The sequence below is a fragment of the Mustelus asterias genome, chromosome 2 (genome assembly GCF_964213995.1).
Source record: "Mustelus asterias chromosome 2, sMusAst1.hap1.1, whole genome shotgun sequence".
Classification (NCBI taxonomy): domain Eukaryota; kingdom Metazoa; phylum Chordata; class Chondrichthyes; order Carcharhiniformes; family Triakidae; genus Mustelus; species Mustelus asterias.
In genome coordinates this window covers 140,212,522-140,230,118 of record NC_135802.1, presented here as the reverse complement: position 1 = coordinate 140,230,118, position 17,597 = coordinate 140,212,522, and the positions used below count along the sequence as shown (strand labels likewise).

At 43.5% G+C, this 17,597-nt stretch overlaps 1 protein-coding gene across 1 annotated transcript in view; it reads left to right on the top strand.

Annotated features, from left to right (window-relative positions):
• The window catches only part of tgfbr2b (transforming growth factor beta receptor 2b), a 77,703-nt gene extending 62,868 nt beyond the window's left edge, over positions 1 to 14,835 (top strand). Inside the window, exons 6-7 of the mRNA XM_078242185.1 lie at positions 9,756 to 9,883; positions 13,880 to 14,835. Of these exons, the coding sequence (XP_078098311.1) occupies positions 9,756 to 9,883; positions 13,880 to 14,086 (335 nt within the window). The 3' untranslated portion in view covers positions 14,087 to 14,835. The remainder of the gene's footprint in view (positions 1 to 9,755; positions 9,884 to 13,879) is intronic.
• Positions 14,836 to 17,597: the final 2,762 nt, after the last annotated feature.

Here is a 17,597-nt window from a genome sequence, read left to right as displayed (position 1 = left end):
CAACGTGGATAGCCTCTCAGTTGCCTACATTGAAATATATTTGTCACAGTTTTGTTTATTCACTTAATCTATCAATATTGCTTAATAACTTTATGCTTCCGCCTACACTGCTTATAATGCCACCTATCTTTGTGTCATCAACAAACTCAGATATGTGGCTTTCTATCCAATTATCTAAGCAGGTGATAAATGCAGTGAATAGTTGAGACGCCACACAAATACTTGCGGAACGCCACTAGCCAATTAGTTCATTATCCCGTCGCCTGCACTTCAGTCACTTTCCTAATCAGTTTCATGAGCGTCAACTTTAGCCGGCAATTTCTTATGAGGTATTTTATGAAATGCCTTCTGGAAATTTATACCAATAATATCCGTAAATATTCCTCTGTCATTGAGAAGTCCAATCACGTTTGCCACTTTCAAGCACCTTTTACACATCCATAAAGGCTCTGAGTACCTGAAAATGTTCAAGGTGTTTAGACACCCTGGGTGGGACTTTCCGGCTGCGCTCGCCCCAAGACTGGAAAATCCCACCCGAGCTCAACGGACCTTTGCAAGGTCTGAACCCCCACCCCACCCCCCACCCCCGGCCACTACGATTCCAGTGGCAGGCAGGACAGGAAAATTCCGCCCCTGCCCTTAATTGTAGACTCTAGTAATTCCCCAACAACAGATCGAAGGCTAGCTGGTCGATAATTCCACGGATTCCCGCTATCACCTGTCATTAATAATGACTGATATATACAATATTCCAATTTAAGTGAGCTGTTGCCAAATTGAAAACTTTGGAAGATTACAGTTTAAAGTTTATTTATTTATTAGTCACAAGTAGTCTTACATTAACACGGCAATGAAGTTACTGTGAAAATCCCCTGGTCGCCCACACTCCGGCACCTGTTCGGGTACGCTGAGGGAGAATTTAGCATGGCCAATGCACCTAACCAGCACGTCTTTGAACTGTGGGAGGAAACCGGAGCACCCGGAGGAAACCCACGCAGACATGGGGAGAATGTGCAGACTCCACACAGACAGTAACCCAGGCCGGGAATTGAACCCGTGTCCCTGGCGCTGTGAGGCAGCAGTGTTGATCATTGTGCTACCCATTAGGGCACCAATCCTATTCTCTCCTATTTCCTTAAAAGCCCAAGGTGGAAACCATCTGGTCCTGGGAGATTGTCACTTGTAGGTGCCACTATTTTTTTCATTACTGTTAAATTGCTTATGCTAATTCTGTTAAGTCCCTGTCCCTGATTCTATCATTTCTTTGGAATGCTGATCTCTTCCTCTTCTGGAAAAAATGATCCGAAAGTCGTAAAGATGTACTGGTTAGGTGCATTGGCCATTCTAAATTCTCCCTCAGTGTACCCGAACAAGCGCCGGCGTGTGGTGACTAGGAGATTTTCACAGGAACTCCATTGCAGTGTTAATGTAAGCCTACTTGTAATACTAATAAATAAACTTTAAAACTTTGATGCAAAGTAATTATTCAGCAAGTCCACCATTTCCTTATTTTTCAATGACAACATCATTATGGGTGGCACGGTGGCACAGTGGTTAGCACTGCTGCCTCACAGCACCAGGGACCTGGGTTCAATTCCAGCCTTATTGTGACTGTACAGAGTTTGCATGTTCTCCCCATGTTTGCGTGGGTTTCCTACGGGTGCTCCGGTTTCCTCCCACATTCCAAAGATGTGCAGGTTAGGTTGATTGTCCGTGCTAAATTACCCCTTAGTGTCGGGGGATTAACAGGGTAAATATGTGGGGTTATGGGGATAAGGCCTGGGTGGGATTGTTGTTGGTGCAGACTCGATGGGCCGAATGGCCTCCTCCTGTACTGTAGGGATTCTATGATCATTCTTATCAGTTTTCACTTTGTCCTGACCTCCTCCATTTTCTTAATATAATTGTAAAAAAAATTGGAATTTTGATCTCCCTTTGCAAGTTTCTTTTTATACTTCCTTTTTGTAACTCTGTTTTGTCTCCCTTTTACTACCTTAGTATCTTGTCCATTCATCAGGATCTGCGCTATTTTATATGCATTTTCATTCAACTTTATGTTGCCTTTGGTTGTCCATGACTCCATTTTCTGGGCAGGTTGAGTTCTTGATTGAGGATCTGTGGGCGAGGATCTGGCAGATGGAGTATAACGTTAACAAATGCGAGGTTATTCACTTTGGAAGAAATAATAGCAAATTGGATTATTATCTAAATGGAAAGAAATTACAACATGTTGCTGTGCAGAGGGACCTGGGGGTCCTTGTGCATGAGACGCAAAAACCCAGTCTGCAGGTGCAACAGGTGATCAAGAAGGCAAATGGGATGGCCTATATCGCAAGGGGGATAGAATATAAAAGCAGAGATGTCTTGCTGCATCTGTACAGGGCATTGGTGAGGTCGCAGCTGGAATACTGTGTGCAGTATTGGTCCCTTTATTTGCGGAAGGATATATTGGCCTTGGAGGGACTGCAGAGAAGGTTCACCAGGTTGATACCAGAGATGAGGGGTGTTGGTTATGAGGAGAGACTGAACAGATTGGGTTTGTATTCGTTGGAATTTAGAAGGCTGAGGGGGGATCTTATAGAGACCTATAAGATAATGAAGGGGCTGGATAGGGTATAGATGGAGAGATTCTTTCCACTTAGAAAGGAAACTAGAACTAGAGGGCACAGCCTCAAAATAAAGGGGGGTCGGTTTAGGACAGAGTTGAGGAGGAACTTCTTCTCTGAGAGTGGTGAATCTCTGGAATTCTCTGCCCACTGAAGTGGTGGAGGCTACCTCGTTGAATATGTTTAAATCACGGATAGATGGATTCCTGATCGGTAAGGGAATTAGGGGTTATAGGGATCAGGCGGGTAAGTGGAACTGATCCACTTCAGATCAGCCATGATCTTATTGAATGGCGGGGCAGGCTCGAGGGGCTAGATGGCCTACTCCTGCTCCTATTTCTTATGTTCTTATTGACCCTGAGGAGATAAAACTGGTTTTGGATCTCAAATTCGTCCTTCAACATTTCCTATTTCTTCTGCTGTTTTATCCATTAACACAGTTTTCCCGTTTCGTGTGGACAATCTCTGTCAGCCTTGTCTAAATCTAAAATCTTCGTTGCTTTTTCATGTTCCTCCTCTTCAAACATTTGTTGAACTCTATTCTGATTACTGTCTGATAAATGTCCACATGTCGTCATAAACTAAATCTGGCTCATTAGTGAATCTAAAATATGGCCTCCCCGTTTGTTGATTCCAAGACATATTGTTGCAGAAAACTATGCTGGACATGCTCAAGAAATTCACTATCTTTCTGACGTGCGCTATTCTGTCTGTGCCAGGAAAATTGAAATCCCAATTAAAACTATTCTGCCTTTGCTAGATGCTTGTCTAGTCTCTGAATTTATACAGCCTACCACTTTATAGTTGCTACTCCTACACCACCCTCACTACAGTCTTAAATCCTTGCCTTTTTCTTAATTCTGCTCTTATAGTCTTCATTGCTTGTTTATCTACTTACCATTGAGGTGATTTCATCCTCAATCATTAATCTCTCCCTATAACCTATCTTTTGTCTTTCCTGCAGATCTTATAACCTGGTGTATTTTGCTACCTCCAACCCTCCAAGATCACGAAGCTCCTTCAATTCTAGCCTCTTGGCATCTTTGATTTTCATTACCCCATCATTGGTGGCTGTGCTTTCAATGGCGTAAACCTTAAGCTCCGGAATTTCCTTGCCAAAATCTTTCTTTGATTTATATACCTGGGCTGCCTTGTTTCTTAGGTCCGCCGCATTCCCCTACTTTTAAAACTCTCTTTAAAACCCACCTCTCTGTCAAATTTTGTTTGATAACATTCCCATGAAGCACCTTGTGACCCTTTACTAAAGGGATCAAGGGATATGGAGGGGAAGGAGGCATCAGAATATTGAATTTGATGATCAGCCATGATCATAATGAATGGCAGAGCAGGCTCAAAGGGCTGAATGGCCTACTCCTGCTTCCAGCTTTGATGTTTAATGTGTCAAATGCAACTTGTGGTCATTGCTTCTTTGTGTTCCTCACAGAAATATTTAGATTTATTGAGCATGCTCTGCTGTTGACAAGAAACTTAAAACCATTTTTAACCTTTCCCACGTAACTCCAAAATTACTCTTAAAAATGAAATGATACGACTCTGAGCATTAGAGCTCTCTCCTGATATAAAAATGAAAATTGCTGGAAATACTCAGGCAGCATCTATGGAGCAAGGGACAGAGTTAATGTTTCCCTCAGAACAGGAAGAATTTAGAGATGTACATTACAGAGGCAGTGGATCGGGGAATTTAATCTCTTCCGCCTTCTATTCTGTCATAAACCTTTCCTATTCTTTCTGTTGCCAAACCCCGCTCCTCCTTTCCCTGCATTTCTATTGCTTAAACCCTGTTACAGCTTTAACTTTTATTAGTTCTGATAAAGGTCTATGACCTGATATGTAAACTCTGGATGGAATTCTCCCATCTGGGACTAGGTCCCGCAGCGGGGGCACGAACATGGAGTGTTCCCTGCTGAGGAGGCCGGCAGAAACCATGCCATCTCTTCCGGCCCCGACCGAATTAATTGTGTACCTGGGGGTTTTGCACTGTATTCAGTGGTGGGCAGGCATGATGGCATAAGTCTCGCCCTCACATCTGGATACCATATTAAAAAGGCATCCAACATCGCTGACCCATCGTTAAGAAAGAAGATAAACCTCCAGAAAAAATAGATTGTCCTCTGGGAACACCCTGAGGCTGGAAGATGGACCTCCATGTGATGTTGAATTTGGCAGATCCCCCTATCGATGCTCTCCCCACCCACTGCTGTGGTGGTCCGGGGTCCAGGATTGTTGGTGGCCTCCACCCCAAACTCTGGAGGCAGCCTTGGGCATTGTTTGGATGACTCTCAACTTCCGCATGCCACATTATTCCATGAGTATAAAATAGATTCTACCCATGCCTTCAGATTGGGTTAGCACTGCTGCCTCACAGCGCCAGGGGCCTGGGTTCAATTCCTGGCTTGGGTCACTATCTGTGCGGAGTCTGCACGTTCTCCCCGTGTCTGCGTGGGTTTCCTCTGGGTGCTCCGGTTTCCTCCCACACTCCAAAGACGTGCTGGTTAGGAGCATTGGCCGTGCTAAATTCTCCCTCTGTGTACCCGAACAGGCGTAGTGTGGTGACTAGGGGATTTTCACAGTAACTTCATTGCAGTGTTAATGTAAGCCTACTTGTGACACTAATAAATAAACTTTAAACTTCTACACTCAAATCGGTTGATGAAACAGGGAACTACATCATGATATTTCTACATTTTAAAATGTCTTCAAATGGAAGAGCCTTTGGATCTTGCTGTGTAATATTTTGCACAGACAGGAAACTACCTCTTGTTCTTAAACTCTTGCAGTGTCCAAAACAACAGAGGGCATCGGAGTGGATGAAGTTGATCTATTCTATTCTGCAACCCATTCTTCAGAGAAATATGATGCAGTCATTAGACAACAAGTTGTGTGACACATTTAACACAGCATACTACATCCCAAGACAGTGAGGTAGTCTCAACTGTGTCACTGGAACACAACAGAAAAAATAGAACACAAATGGAGAAAATATCAAGATATCTGACCAAAAGCTTGAGGAGAGAGGTTTTAAGGAGCATCTTAAAGTGGGAGAGACAGAACTGTGCAGCCTCTAGCTGAAGGGACACCAGCTAATAGTGGGGCAAAGGGAGTGGGCAGTGTGCAGGAGTTCAGAGTTTTTGAAGGTCTGTGGGCATGGAGGATGATGAGGATACACAGAAGGGCAAGGCCATCAAGTGGTTTGAACACGAGGATGAGAATTTAAAAATCGAGGTGTTTGTGACTGGGAGTTGCAGTAGGCCAGTGTGTACGGGGTGATGGGTTAGAATATGGGTAGCAGAGCTTTGGAGAGCATCATGTCCTGATTGGTAGGTTGCTTAAATGAAACCTTTGGAAGCTGCAACTGCTGCATTTCAATAACTGTACAGATAAACGCAATGTCTCTGCCTGTGGGTGACCTTTTGTCATCTGTCCTGCAATAACGACTTCATTAACTCACTAGTTGAACCAAGGTTGTTGGAACTTGTGATTAATCAGAAGATGCCCTACTGGTATTCCATCTCTAAGTGTCCTTGTCCAGCAAATGGAATAGAATCCCTATAGTACAGAAGAGGCCATTTGGCCCATCGAGTATGCACCGACTCTGTGGCAGAGTATCTTACCCAAGCCCAGCCCCTTCCCCCGCCCTATCCCTATAATCCTACACGTGTCCATTGGCTAATCCATCTAACCTACACATTATGGGACATTAAGGGGCAATTTAGCATGGCAAATCCACCTAACCTGCACATCTTTGGACTGTGTGAGGAAACCGGAGCACCCTGAGAAACCCCACACAGATATGGGGAGAATGTGCAGATTCCGCACAGACAGTCATCCAAGGCTGGAATCAAACCCAGGTCCCTGGAGCTGTGAGGCAGCAGTGCTAACCACTGCCTGTTGTGCCACTGTGCTGCCCATAGGGGTGCCATGTTCATTCTGCCATATAGTGCACAAGGGGGCTAAGCAGAGCAATACTGATATCTGCTATTCCAAAATGTGGCTTAATTTAGCGCTTTAGAATTTTCTTTAAACCACACTGGAATAGCTTGTTCCCTACCGAGTGTTGGTTAAAAGCATTTTTGTGGCCAAGCTAAAATATACATTAAGTCTATTTCTCGCAGAGTTTACTATCTATTCACTCCAGAACAGATGTTCCCCAGGTGCCGGAGTTCTGCAATCCAATCTGTTCCTCACTAATGAATGAGCCAGCAGTGAAATGAGTATAAATCCACTTGCTTGTTTAGTTTGATATCGAGACAAGACAGCATTCAGTAAGCAGTGAAAAAAAGGGAGTAGGTGGACTTTGGATTCGGCCATTTTGTTTTGCCACAGAAAAGGAGAGAGCTTTGATGTCCACATGCCTGAGGTTGAAGTGTAAACTGCAGATTTCAACATAAGTTGATGCACATAATGAATTGATTTTCTACTCGACTGGAGAGGGGAACCACCACATTTTTTAATATTGTGTTAACACACTCGTCATCAGCCAAACTTCTGTCCTTCTGGAACATTGGAGCAAGACTGCAAGTCTGTTTTCTTTGTTCCAACTATTTAGCCAACCCAAGATACCAGCTGATAGTTGATCTATAAACATCAAACTATCACTGACTACAATGGACCAGAGACACTGAATGGGAACCCTGTGTTCCATTTTGACCCTGCTCTGAAATGGATTGTTAATGAAAAAACGTGCATCGAGTATAAAAGTTGACAAGTTACGTTACAGCTGTGTAAAACTTTAGTTAGGCCGCATTTGGAATATTGCGTGCAGTTCTGGTCGTCACACTACCAGAAGGAGGTGGATGCTTTGGAAAGAGTGCAAAGAAGGTTCACCAGGATGTTTCCTGGTCTGGAGGGTTTTGGGTATGAGGAGAGGTTGGATAAACTCGGATTGTTTTCACTGGAAAGACAGAGGCTAAGGGGCGACATGATAGAGGTCTACAAAATTATGAGAGGCATAGATAGGGTGGATAGTCAGAGGCTTTTTCCCAGGGTAGAAGGGTCGACTACAAGAGGGCACAGGTTTAGGGGAAATGTGCGGGAAAAGTTTTTCATACAGAGGGGGGTGGGTGACTGGAACACACTGCCAGTATAGGTGGTGGAAGCAGGCACATTTTCAACATTCAAGATGTATCTTGATAGACGCATGAACAGGAGGTGAACAGAGGGATAGAAACAAATGCATGCTTGGTGGGCTGAAGGACCTGCTGCTGTGCTGTATTGATGTGAAGATGCCGGCATTGGAGTTCTTACTGTGAGACTTCTTAACTGCGCTATGTTCCTTAGTTTGAATAAAACTCACTATTTGCAAAAAGACAAGCTCTCAGCTCTTGCCTCCCTAGAGGAACTGAGTGATGGAGGTTGTTAGTGCAGTGCCCTCACATAAGAACTAGGTTGCAATCCAGCCCTGACTCATCAGATAAGGGTTTGCGCAGTCTCACTCCAATCCCCTGTAACTGGGAGTCCAGATTATTAAAACAGCCCAGAATACAGCGCAAACCTGTGTTGAATTGGCTATCTACTTCAAAGGATAGCTGGAAATCAGATGTATATTAAAAATAAACTTGTGCACCTTCTCAGCGCAGTGTCTTCCTGTGCAGCAGATGTGGCAGAGACTGCCATGCCAGAATCAGGCTCCTGAGACACATCAGGTGATGCTTAACACAGAGGTGTCTACCATGACACCTTACTAGAAGGCTGCCATGAGTAAGCCCTGGTTCAGCGACCCTCGACTAATCAAGGTTGCTACCAAGAGAAGAAGCGATAGAGCTTTTTAACCCGGACGTGCTCCATATCAGCACTAAATGTCAAAACTGGAATGGTTCTCTGGTGTCTGACATTAACACCCTGCCCTTACTAAGCTCATGTTGAACAAGACAGCCCAAGATACTGAGAGTTACATTTCATAAGGCCTGTTTCTGAGCTGTAATTTTCTATGGTTCTATGACAGCAGTGTAGAAACTGGGCATAGATTTGTGGGAACGCACTGGAAGTTATTACATCCTGGTCAAATTTGCATTGGATCATTTTTTTCTAGTTGGAAATTGTGGAAGACATTTCCACAGCTTCTTAGGTTGTGGTATTATAAGCATGGAAAGATAATTTCCATTTTACTAACTGCAGTGATGCCATAAACTTAAAGTTTATTTATCAGTCACAAGTAGGCTTACATTAACACCGCAATGAAGTTACTGTGAAAATCCCCTAGTCGCCACATTCCGGCGCCTTTTCGGGTACACTGAGGGAGAATTTAGTATGACCAGTGCATCTAACCAGTGCGTCTTTCAGACTGTGGGAGGGAACCGGAGCACCCAGAGGAAACCCACGCAGACCCAGGGAAAATGCGCAGACTTCACACAGATCCAAGCCGGGAATCGAACCCGGGCTCCTGGCGCTGTGAGACAGCAGTGCTAACCACTGTGCCACAAGTGAGATGGATTCCACCAGTCCCTGATTGCAATGATATTGTAAGCATGGTGGGATGATTCCATATAAGCAGCATATGAAATTGGAAAAGGGGTTTATAAAGAAATTAAGTTACATAATATATAATATTATATTTGTACATATGTACCCATACTATGATTCACTGTACCTCCTTTCAGCTCCTGACCAAGAAATATAGGCTAGAATTTCCTTGTTGTTCAGACCAGCGGGATCTTCCAGTCCTGACGATAGTGCACCCCTGCCTCGGGTTTCCCGGTAACAAGGGGTGCGTTCAACAGGAAACCCCCATTGACAACAACAGGACTAGAAGACTCACTGCTGAACAATGGTGGGCTGCCTCCGCCACCGCGAAACACATGGTGGAAGGGGGGGGGGCACGAAAAATCCCGCCCATAGGAACAGGAGTTGGTCATCTTTCCCTGCCATTCATTTCGATTATGCTTGCCAGGTTTATTTTCCTGTATTTGCTCCTTATCTATAGATTTCCTTACACAATAAAACAATCTAACTCTGAGTTACAAGCTGCAGCCTACTGGGAGGGAGAGAGTTTGTTACCACTCTTTCCTGATTCTGCTCTTTAATGGTCTAGCTCTAATTTTAGAATGCTACGCCTTGTTCTTAATTCTTGCACCACAGAAAATAGTTTATCCACGTCTGCCCTCATTTCTTATTGAATTCTTTTCTCCACAGAAGTGAAAGACTACGAGCCTGCCTTTGGTTCCAAAGTTCGGGAACATCCCTGTGTAGAAAGCATGAAGGATGTGGTGCTGAGGGATCGGGGAAGACCTGAGATCCCCAACAGCTGGCTCAATCACCAGGTAGTTTAAAGATCATTGCGAGCAGTAAATAATCTTATGCCGTTCAAGAAGTTAATCTTCACTCTTTTATTTTTGCCAATGAGGAAATCAGTTGTGCTCTGGGTCGTAAACCAGGGAATTGCTTTTTGTAGTGACAGCACCCAGTAATTACAGAGGAATGCAAGAAAGCCGGCAGCATGGAATAGCCCATTTGGTCTATCAGTCTCGATCTTTTCTTCAGACACTGCAAAATTCTATCCAACCACACATCCTGAGTATTATTATCAGCTGTGGGCTCAATGACTCAAAATGACATAGGCCCAAGTCACACACAACAGGCTAAAAGATTCCCGTTAATGAAAGTGTCAAAGCTTTTTAAATCTCCTCAAGTGGTTAATCTCTTATAAAAACAAACTTTTGTTTATACCCCAAATCCTTTAAAAGTGATTTTAAGCCGTTAATAAAAAATGAGCTCACAACCCCTGCTGAGATAATATAGCATTGAAATTCAGCCAAGCCTTCACAATGAATAACTCGTAGGGAAATTTTGACAGATGATGCTATTAAAACTGTTTAAACGGATGCTATACCACCTGACCTGTCAGTCAAAGCAATCCAGCTGAATTTATTTTTAACAAACACTGACATCTGCAGTCAGTTTTTATTTTACAGTTAAAGAGTGGGGTTTTATATCACGACAATTAAACAGATCTTGTTCATTCATCAAGAGTGTTTATGTCTACTCCATCAAGTTGTGATTCCCACACTCTGGGTTAAGGCCCATACCGCACAGAGGATGGCCTAAACCGGGATGTTGGATTTATGTCACATTATCAGTAACCCCCACAGCTCGCCACAGCTTTCCCCCTGATCTTGCATAATATCACTAGCTGTCCTGTCTGGAGACAATACACATCTCTTTAACCTGTGTTTAATGTTCCCACGTTATCTGTACCTTTTAAGACCTGGCTGGCTGTAGAGATTTGCATTCTAATTAGTATTCTGTAACTTGATTTCTGTGTCTGTGCACTGTTGGAGAACAGATAACCACTCCATCTGACGAAGGAGCAGTGCTCCGAAAGCTTATGGTATTTGCTACCAAATAAACCTGTTGGACTTTAACCTGGTGTTGTGAGACTTCTTACTGTGCTTACCCCAGTCCAACACCGGCATCTCCACATCAAGGCCCATACAACAGCCAAAACATTTGAACTCTGTGATACGTTCAGGTTTCCCTCCTGTGTGATTCATTCCCTGCCCCCCTTTACCCTATCAGACATGAGGTTGGGACTACCTCATCTGGGTCCTGCCCACCACTTTGCATAAACCTGGCCCTGACAGTCTATTCACAGTTAGCACACCTGCTCTTGCCATTGTCTACAGATGTGACCATCAAGCACCTTTCTTCCCAGTCAGTCAAACTGAACCCCCCTTGTTCCCTTAGCGACCAAGCCACACAGGATTGTCGTGGGGCAAAATTTGAAGCGGGTCGCACAATCCCTGTCACTGCTCCATTTTACAATAAATTAAGATGACAGTCCCAGGACATAACAGTTTTGTAACTTTTGTTTTCATTACAATGTATACATGGTCTATCTGTTTCTGTTAATGCTCTCCAGCTATATTAGTACTGTCACTTCAGTGTGGAGCTGATATTAGGGATCACACCCACTGCATGTACTATGCAAGTGCAAATATGAGCTGCTCTCACCAGATAGAATGAGGTGAGTTTATTTGAAGGAAATAACTTGCATCCACAGAGCCTCCCAAAGTGCTTCTCATCCAATGAAGTACTTTTTGAAAGTGCATTCACTCTTGTAATGTTCCATGTGGTAGCCGATTTGTGCATTCTCGGTAGGCAGCTGAGCAACCTGGTGGAAGGAAGTTTAAAGTTTATTCGTTCGTGTCACAAGTAGGCTTACATTAACACTGCAATGAAGTTACTGTGAAAATCACTTAGTCGCCCCACTCTGGCGCCTGTTCGGGTACACTGAGGGCGAATTTCGCATGGCCAGTGCACCTAACCAGCACTTCTTTCGTGACTATGGGAGGAAACCGGAGCACCTGGAGGAAACCCACGCAGACATGGGGAGAACGTGCAGACTCCACATAGACAGTGACCCAAGCCGGGAATCAAACCCAGGTCCCTGGCGCTATGAGGCAGCAGTGCTAACCACTGTGCCACCTTGCTGCCCATAGGACATAGGTTGTGGGCGTAACAGCTTCCCAAGGGTTGGCTGTGGCAGTTTAAAGGGGACATGTTGCAGAGAGAAGCAACACCAGAGCAGCACACAAGATAAGTTCAGAACCTCCAGCATCAATTACAAGGAGTGTGGGGACGAGAGGATTTTCACAGTAACTTCATTGCAATGTTAATGTAAGCCACTTGTGACACTAATAAAAAAATTTTTTAAGCGCTTTCAGTTCCTTTTAAGATGGAGAATAAACCTGACCTACCGCAGAAACCATGTCACACAAAGCCATAGTGGTACCTGAGAGCAGCCGAGGATCCCTTTTAAATGTTCTTCCACATGACTGACAACTTGCTTATATGTGAATACAGAGCCAAGCCCCATCCTGTTTTTGAGTGTCAAAACATTAGGAATTAGGAGAAGAAGTAGGCAAATTCGGCCCTTCGAGCCTGCTCCGCCATTCTGTCAGATCATAGCTGATCTCCTCTTGGTCTCAAATCCACCTCCCCACCTCTTCCCCATATCCCTTTGACCCATTTTTTTCAAATCCGAAGTATATCTATCTCCTCCTTGAAACCATTCAATGTCAAATTTATGTCAAATTAATTTATTTAATGTCAATTTAAGTCAAACAGGGATCAACGAGATGCAAATTGCCTCCTATTCCCACCCATTTACAGCAGCAGTTCCAAATGTTGAGGACTGGCCAATGGAGGGGGAAAGAGGACGAGAGACTGGCAGACAAAATGTGTTTCCGTAATGGAGCCTTCCTCCCCTCCCCCACTCTCCTCTCCCCAAATCTCCAGTGTCCTTCCAAATCCTCATGCCATACCCTGAAAAAAAAAACAGAGTTTGAGTCTAAATTTAGCTTTCATCTTAATGACTAGGTTAGTCTTAAGTTGAATACCCTTGATTTAAAAAGAAACCCACAATTTCAGTCAGTGACAGTGTTAACAAGGCTGGGCCAGCACAGTTACTAGGATTGGAATGCAAAACTAATAAACAAAGGGCGGAAGATGTTGCACTGGAATGAGTTCCTGGTTGGGAGGAAGTGCCTGCAACAGGAAGTGCATATATGTTTTACCCCTGGAGAGCTTTGAGATGAATCAGGCCTTTTAACCCCTCCCCCCTACCCCCTCCTCCAAAATAGCTTACATTGAGGCTAATTCAGTCACTGCTCAGACCTCTCCACCATAACTGAACATCAGTTCACGTAAGATATGGCTGGTGTTGCTATAGGAGTGTATTTTTTATTACTATTCATTTGTGAGACATAGGCGTCGTTGGCTGGCCAGCATTTATTGCCCATCCCTAGTTGCCCTTGGAGGACAGTTCACAGTCAACCACGTTACTGTGGCTCTGGAGTCACACATAGTCCAGACCAGATAAGGACGGCAGATTTCCTTCCCTAAAGGACATTAGTAAACCAGCAATCAACAATGGTTTCATGATCATCGGTGGATTGTTAATTCCCGATTTTTGATTTTTAAAATTGAATTCAAATTCCACCATCTGCCGTGGCGGGATTCGAACCCAGGCCCCCGGAACATTAGCTGAGCTTCTGAGTTAATAGTCTAGTGATAATTAGGCCATTAAGCCATTGCCTCCCCATGTATATCTAAGTCAGACATCGGATGCTTCAACGTTACAACTTGCCTTGTGTGATAGTCTAGAAGAATGTGAAATGTGCCATCGGAGGCCAATTGGACTGCTAGCTAGAAACATCGGTGTTGTGCAGTCACTGCACCCACATGTGCCTTTCTTGGAGTCAGTATACTTTTACCCAACGTTCATGTAAGCATTGTTCTCTCCCTTTGTTTTTCAGCTTGTACAGCAGGTATGTGAAATCATTGTGGAATGCTGGGACCATGATCCAGAAGCACGCCTCACCGCCCAGTGTGTAGTGGAACGCTTCAACGACCTGGAGCAGATGGACAAGCTCTCTGGTCGGAGTTGCTCCGAGGAGAAGATTTCAGAAGATTGCTCCGTCAGTGAAACCAAACAGAATCTGAGAGTAGTCACTGTGGCGTAAAGAATAGCCAGTGGACAACAAAAGAACAAAGTCAGAGAACATGTGGTCGGGTGGGGATAGTCTGGTGGAACGCTCGCTTCTCTCTCACGGAAGAAACTCTTGCGTCACTTAACGAAGGATAGGCTGTTCTTCCTGAAAAGAGTGGAATTCTGGGAACTCGAAGACTGGGATATTTTGTTTTGTCATAGGATTGCAATTTCTGACCAGAAACTGCTCAGGAAACCAAAGATTCCACCATGTAACCCTCATCCTTGCACTTTATTGGTATAAGTATATACTTCAAGGAATTTTCAATATTCAAAGAATGGTATACATAGGGACAAGTGTGCCTCATTAATGACAAGGAATTGTATGCAGCGACATAAAGGTCCACCCTCACTCCCTGCTCTTCAAATGCACATTTTCAATCATTTATTCACTTGTTCGGTATAATATAGGAACAAATTCACCCTGTGCGTCCTTAGAACGTCCCATTGTGATTGTGAAACCAGAACAAATCTCTGTTGCCTACGTTGAACTATTGAAAGCAAACTGTTGTGTGGGGTAGGACTCTCCGGTCATTCCTGCTGGCAGGATCTTCCAGTCCTGCCGATGGGTTCCTCGGCAGTGGATGGTGCGAACAATAGGAAATCCCATTGACAGCAGCAGGATTGGAAGATCCCATCGCCAGCCAGTGGTGGCGGGGGGGGGGAGCACCTTCACGTGAATGAGGTGTGGGAGAGGGGCAGCAAATCCTACCTTTTGAGTTCAAATAAGAAATAAAAATTGGGGAGAAGCGGAGGGAGCGTCAGGAACCCAGTTTGGGTCTGCCATGTTAAAGCGAGAGATTGATGCCCACTCTCTAGAACGTGAAACTATACCAATGTGAAGTAAAACCAAATCTATTCATTTTGTCGGAAAGGTGGGTTTGGTTGATTTGATTGTCTGACTGTAATTGATTCACAGAAGTGACAGGGAAATTATCATTCAGCTAATAATAATTACGGAAGTGCTTTGGTCGGTCCGTATGCAAATGCACCCTGAAACATTTAGTTGGCATGACTACAGATCTGAGGTGGTCACTGGGCAAAGTTCAGGCAGGGGATGTTGGAATTAACACTTTGTCTGTCCAAAATCCACATTATCTTCATCGCAGCAATGAATTCATCCAGACTACTCATCGCTTTCTGGGTCACTTCAGAGAGTAGTGAAGCCACATTAATGTGGGACTGGAGAAGGATGGCAGATTCTCCTCCTTGTTTAGTTACGACAATCTGACAGGGTCCTCTAGTGCCCAATTCACCCCAACAATAGTGGCTCACAGATGTAATAGGAGGTTCTTGGGAGGGTCAAGGTTACTGCTGGTGGCCATGAAGCGACATCAGAACATTCAGCAGTTGTGGCGGTGTGGAGGGGGCACGGTAGTACAGATGAAAAAGCTAACAATTGCATCTAATATGCACTCTTGCACAAACAGTCTTTGTCATTTGCATGTGATCTGATAAGGACTCTATTGACAGGTTAGGAGTCATACAGGTTTTTAGCCTCAGGGTAGAGGTTGCACCCTGATTTCAGCATATCTGGGGAAAAGGTCTGACTGGGGTACATTAGTCCATCTGGAATTCTTTCTTGTGTGTACTGAAGTCCGTGTTTGTTCTGACCTATGATAAGCGAGGGCATAGTTTGCAAGTGCAAATCCTGACCCAGGCCCATTTCCACTCATGTGAAAATCCAAGCCTCTGTAACTTTGTGTTGGTCCCTTCCATCTCTGTTGCAATGGTGTCTAATGTGAATCAGTCTAGGGGGATAACAGTTCTCATTCCCAATCCAGTCAAGGCATTAGTTAGTGGTGAAACCAGTGTGTTTAAAAGACGAAAGCCATTTCCACTAGGAATTGCAATTGACTCCAAAGGTGGGGTGGTGCTGATAATTTTGGAACCAATTAGCTTCAATAGTAACTCAGTGAACCCCACAAAATAATTATTCTTGACATTATCCTCCCAATTGGCAACAGTGCACAAACAATATTTTATTGTTAAGACACAGAGGAAAATCTTGTGCTAATCCGAATCAACATTAAGATTGGCAATACACACACAAACATAAAATGCTGGAAAATCTCAGCAAGTCTGACAGCATCTGTGGAGAGAGAATAGAGCCAAAGGTTCAAGTCTCTGACGAAAGGTCATCCAGACTCGAAACGTTGGCTGTACTCTCTCTCCACAGATGCTGTCAGACCTGCTGAGATTTTCCAGCATTTTATGCTTTTGTTTCAGATTCCAGCATCCGCAGTAATTTTGCTTTTATTTTAGGAATGGCATTCTCAGATTATACCATGTACTGTCAAATCAACATCTTAGATTAGGAATGAAACCCGAGATTAAAGGGTTAAATTTTGAGGGCAAGTTGCATGAACTCCGCTTATATTCACTTGAGTGTAGAAAATCATGTGGTGATCTAACTGAGGTGTTTAGCCTGATTTAAAAGATTTGATCGGGTAGCGAGAAATGATATCCTCTGGATAGGGTCTTGAACAAGGGAGCATAACCTTAAAATTAGAATTGGACCATTCTGGACCAATTTCTTTCCGCAAAGTGTAGTGGAAATTAGTAGATCTCTTCCCTCCAAAGTTTGATCAATTGTGGCAATAGCATTAAGGAACATAGAATGAAGACTGGTCAATGGAGTTAAGATTCAAATTGGCCGTGCCTAACAGGCTGAAGAGCTAAATGACCTAGGTTTTTGTTCCTAAAGCTCCATGAAGAATGTGATTAAACAAGTTTGCCTAACCCATTGTCTGGGGATTTGTGCATCCTATTAACATGTTAATGTTGCTTGGAACTGAAATATTATATTGCGAGTTCTTCACCGCAGACTGTGATTTTTTTTTTAAAATATTGCAAAATTTAAGCTGCACACACATAAAACTGACTATATAAACTGGCTCCGTTATATTAATTGGTTTTGCGGGGCTTGGAGATTAATCAAAGTTCAGGACTATAAGCTGCTTGAATGTATTTTTAAGAAATTGTCACTGTATATAATCTTCATTTTTAATATCTTTTTGTAAATGCTGGAGTGCTCAACTTATATTAAGTGCCTAAATAATTGTTTTAATACTCATAATTGACATTTATTCCAAAAAGATGTAAGGTGTTTTTTTATTTTCATAGGATTAATGTGTCTGACAGTCTTTCGAAAGCTTTTATGTTAAGATTATGTTAAAGGGACATTCAGGCAATCTCAGGACAAGAGTCATTGGTGAGGGTCATTAAGTGGCACGCTCTCCATACATTGCTTGATATATTGTACAATTTTTTTGAAATGTCTAAGGTTGTCCACATAGGATACTGTACCAAAGTTTTCATTGGTGCAGACATCACATGAATCAAATCCTTAACCATCCAACCACCTCAAAAGTGCAGCAAGAAGGGAATGAACAAATATGCACAACAGTTTTCTTTTTAACTTGTTTTTATTTTGGAATGCACACATTGACAATTACTTTGACCCAGTAACTTAATCTGTACCT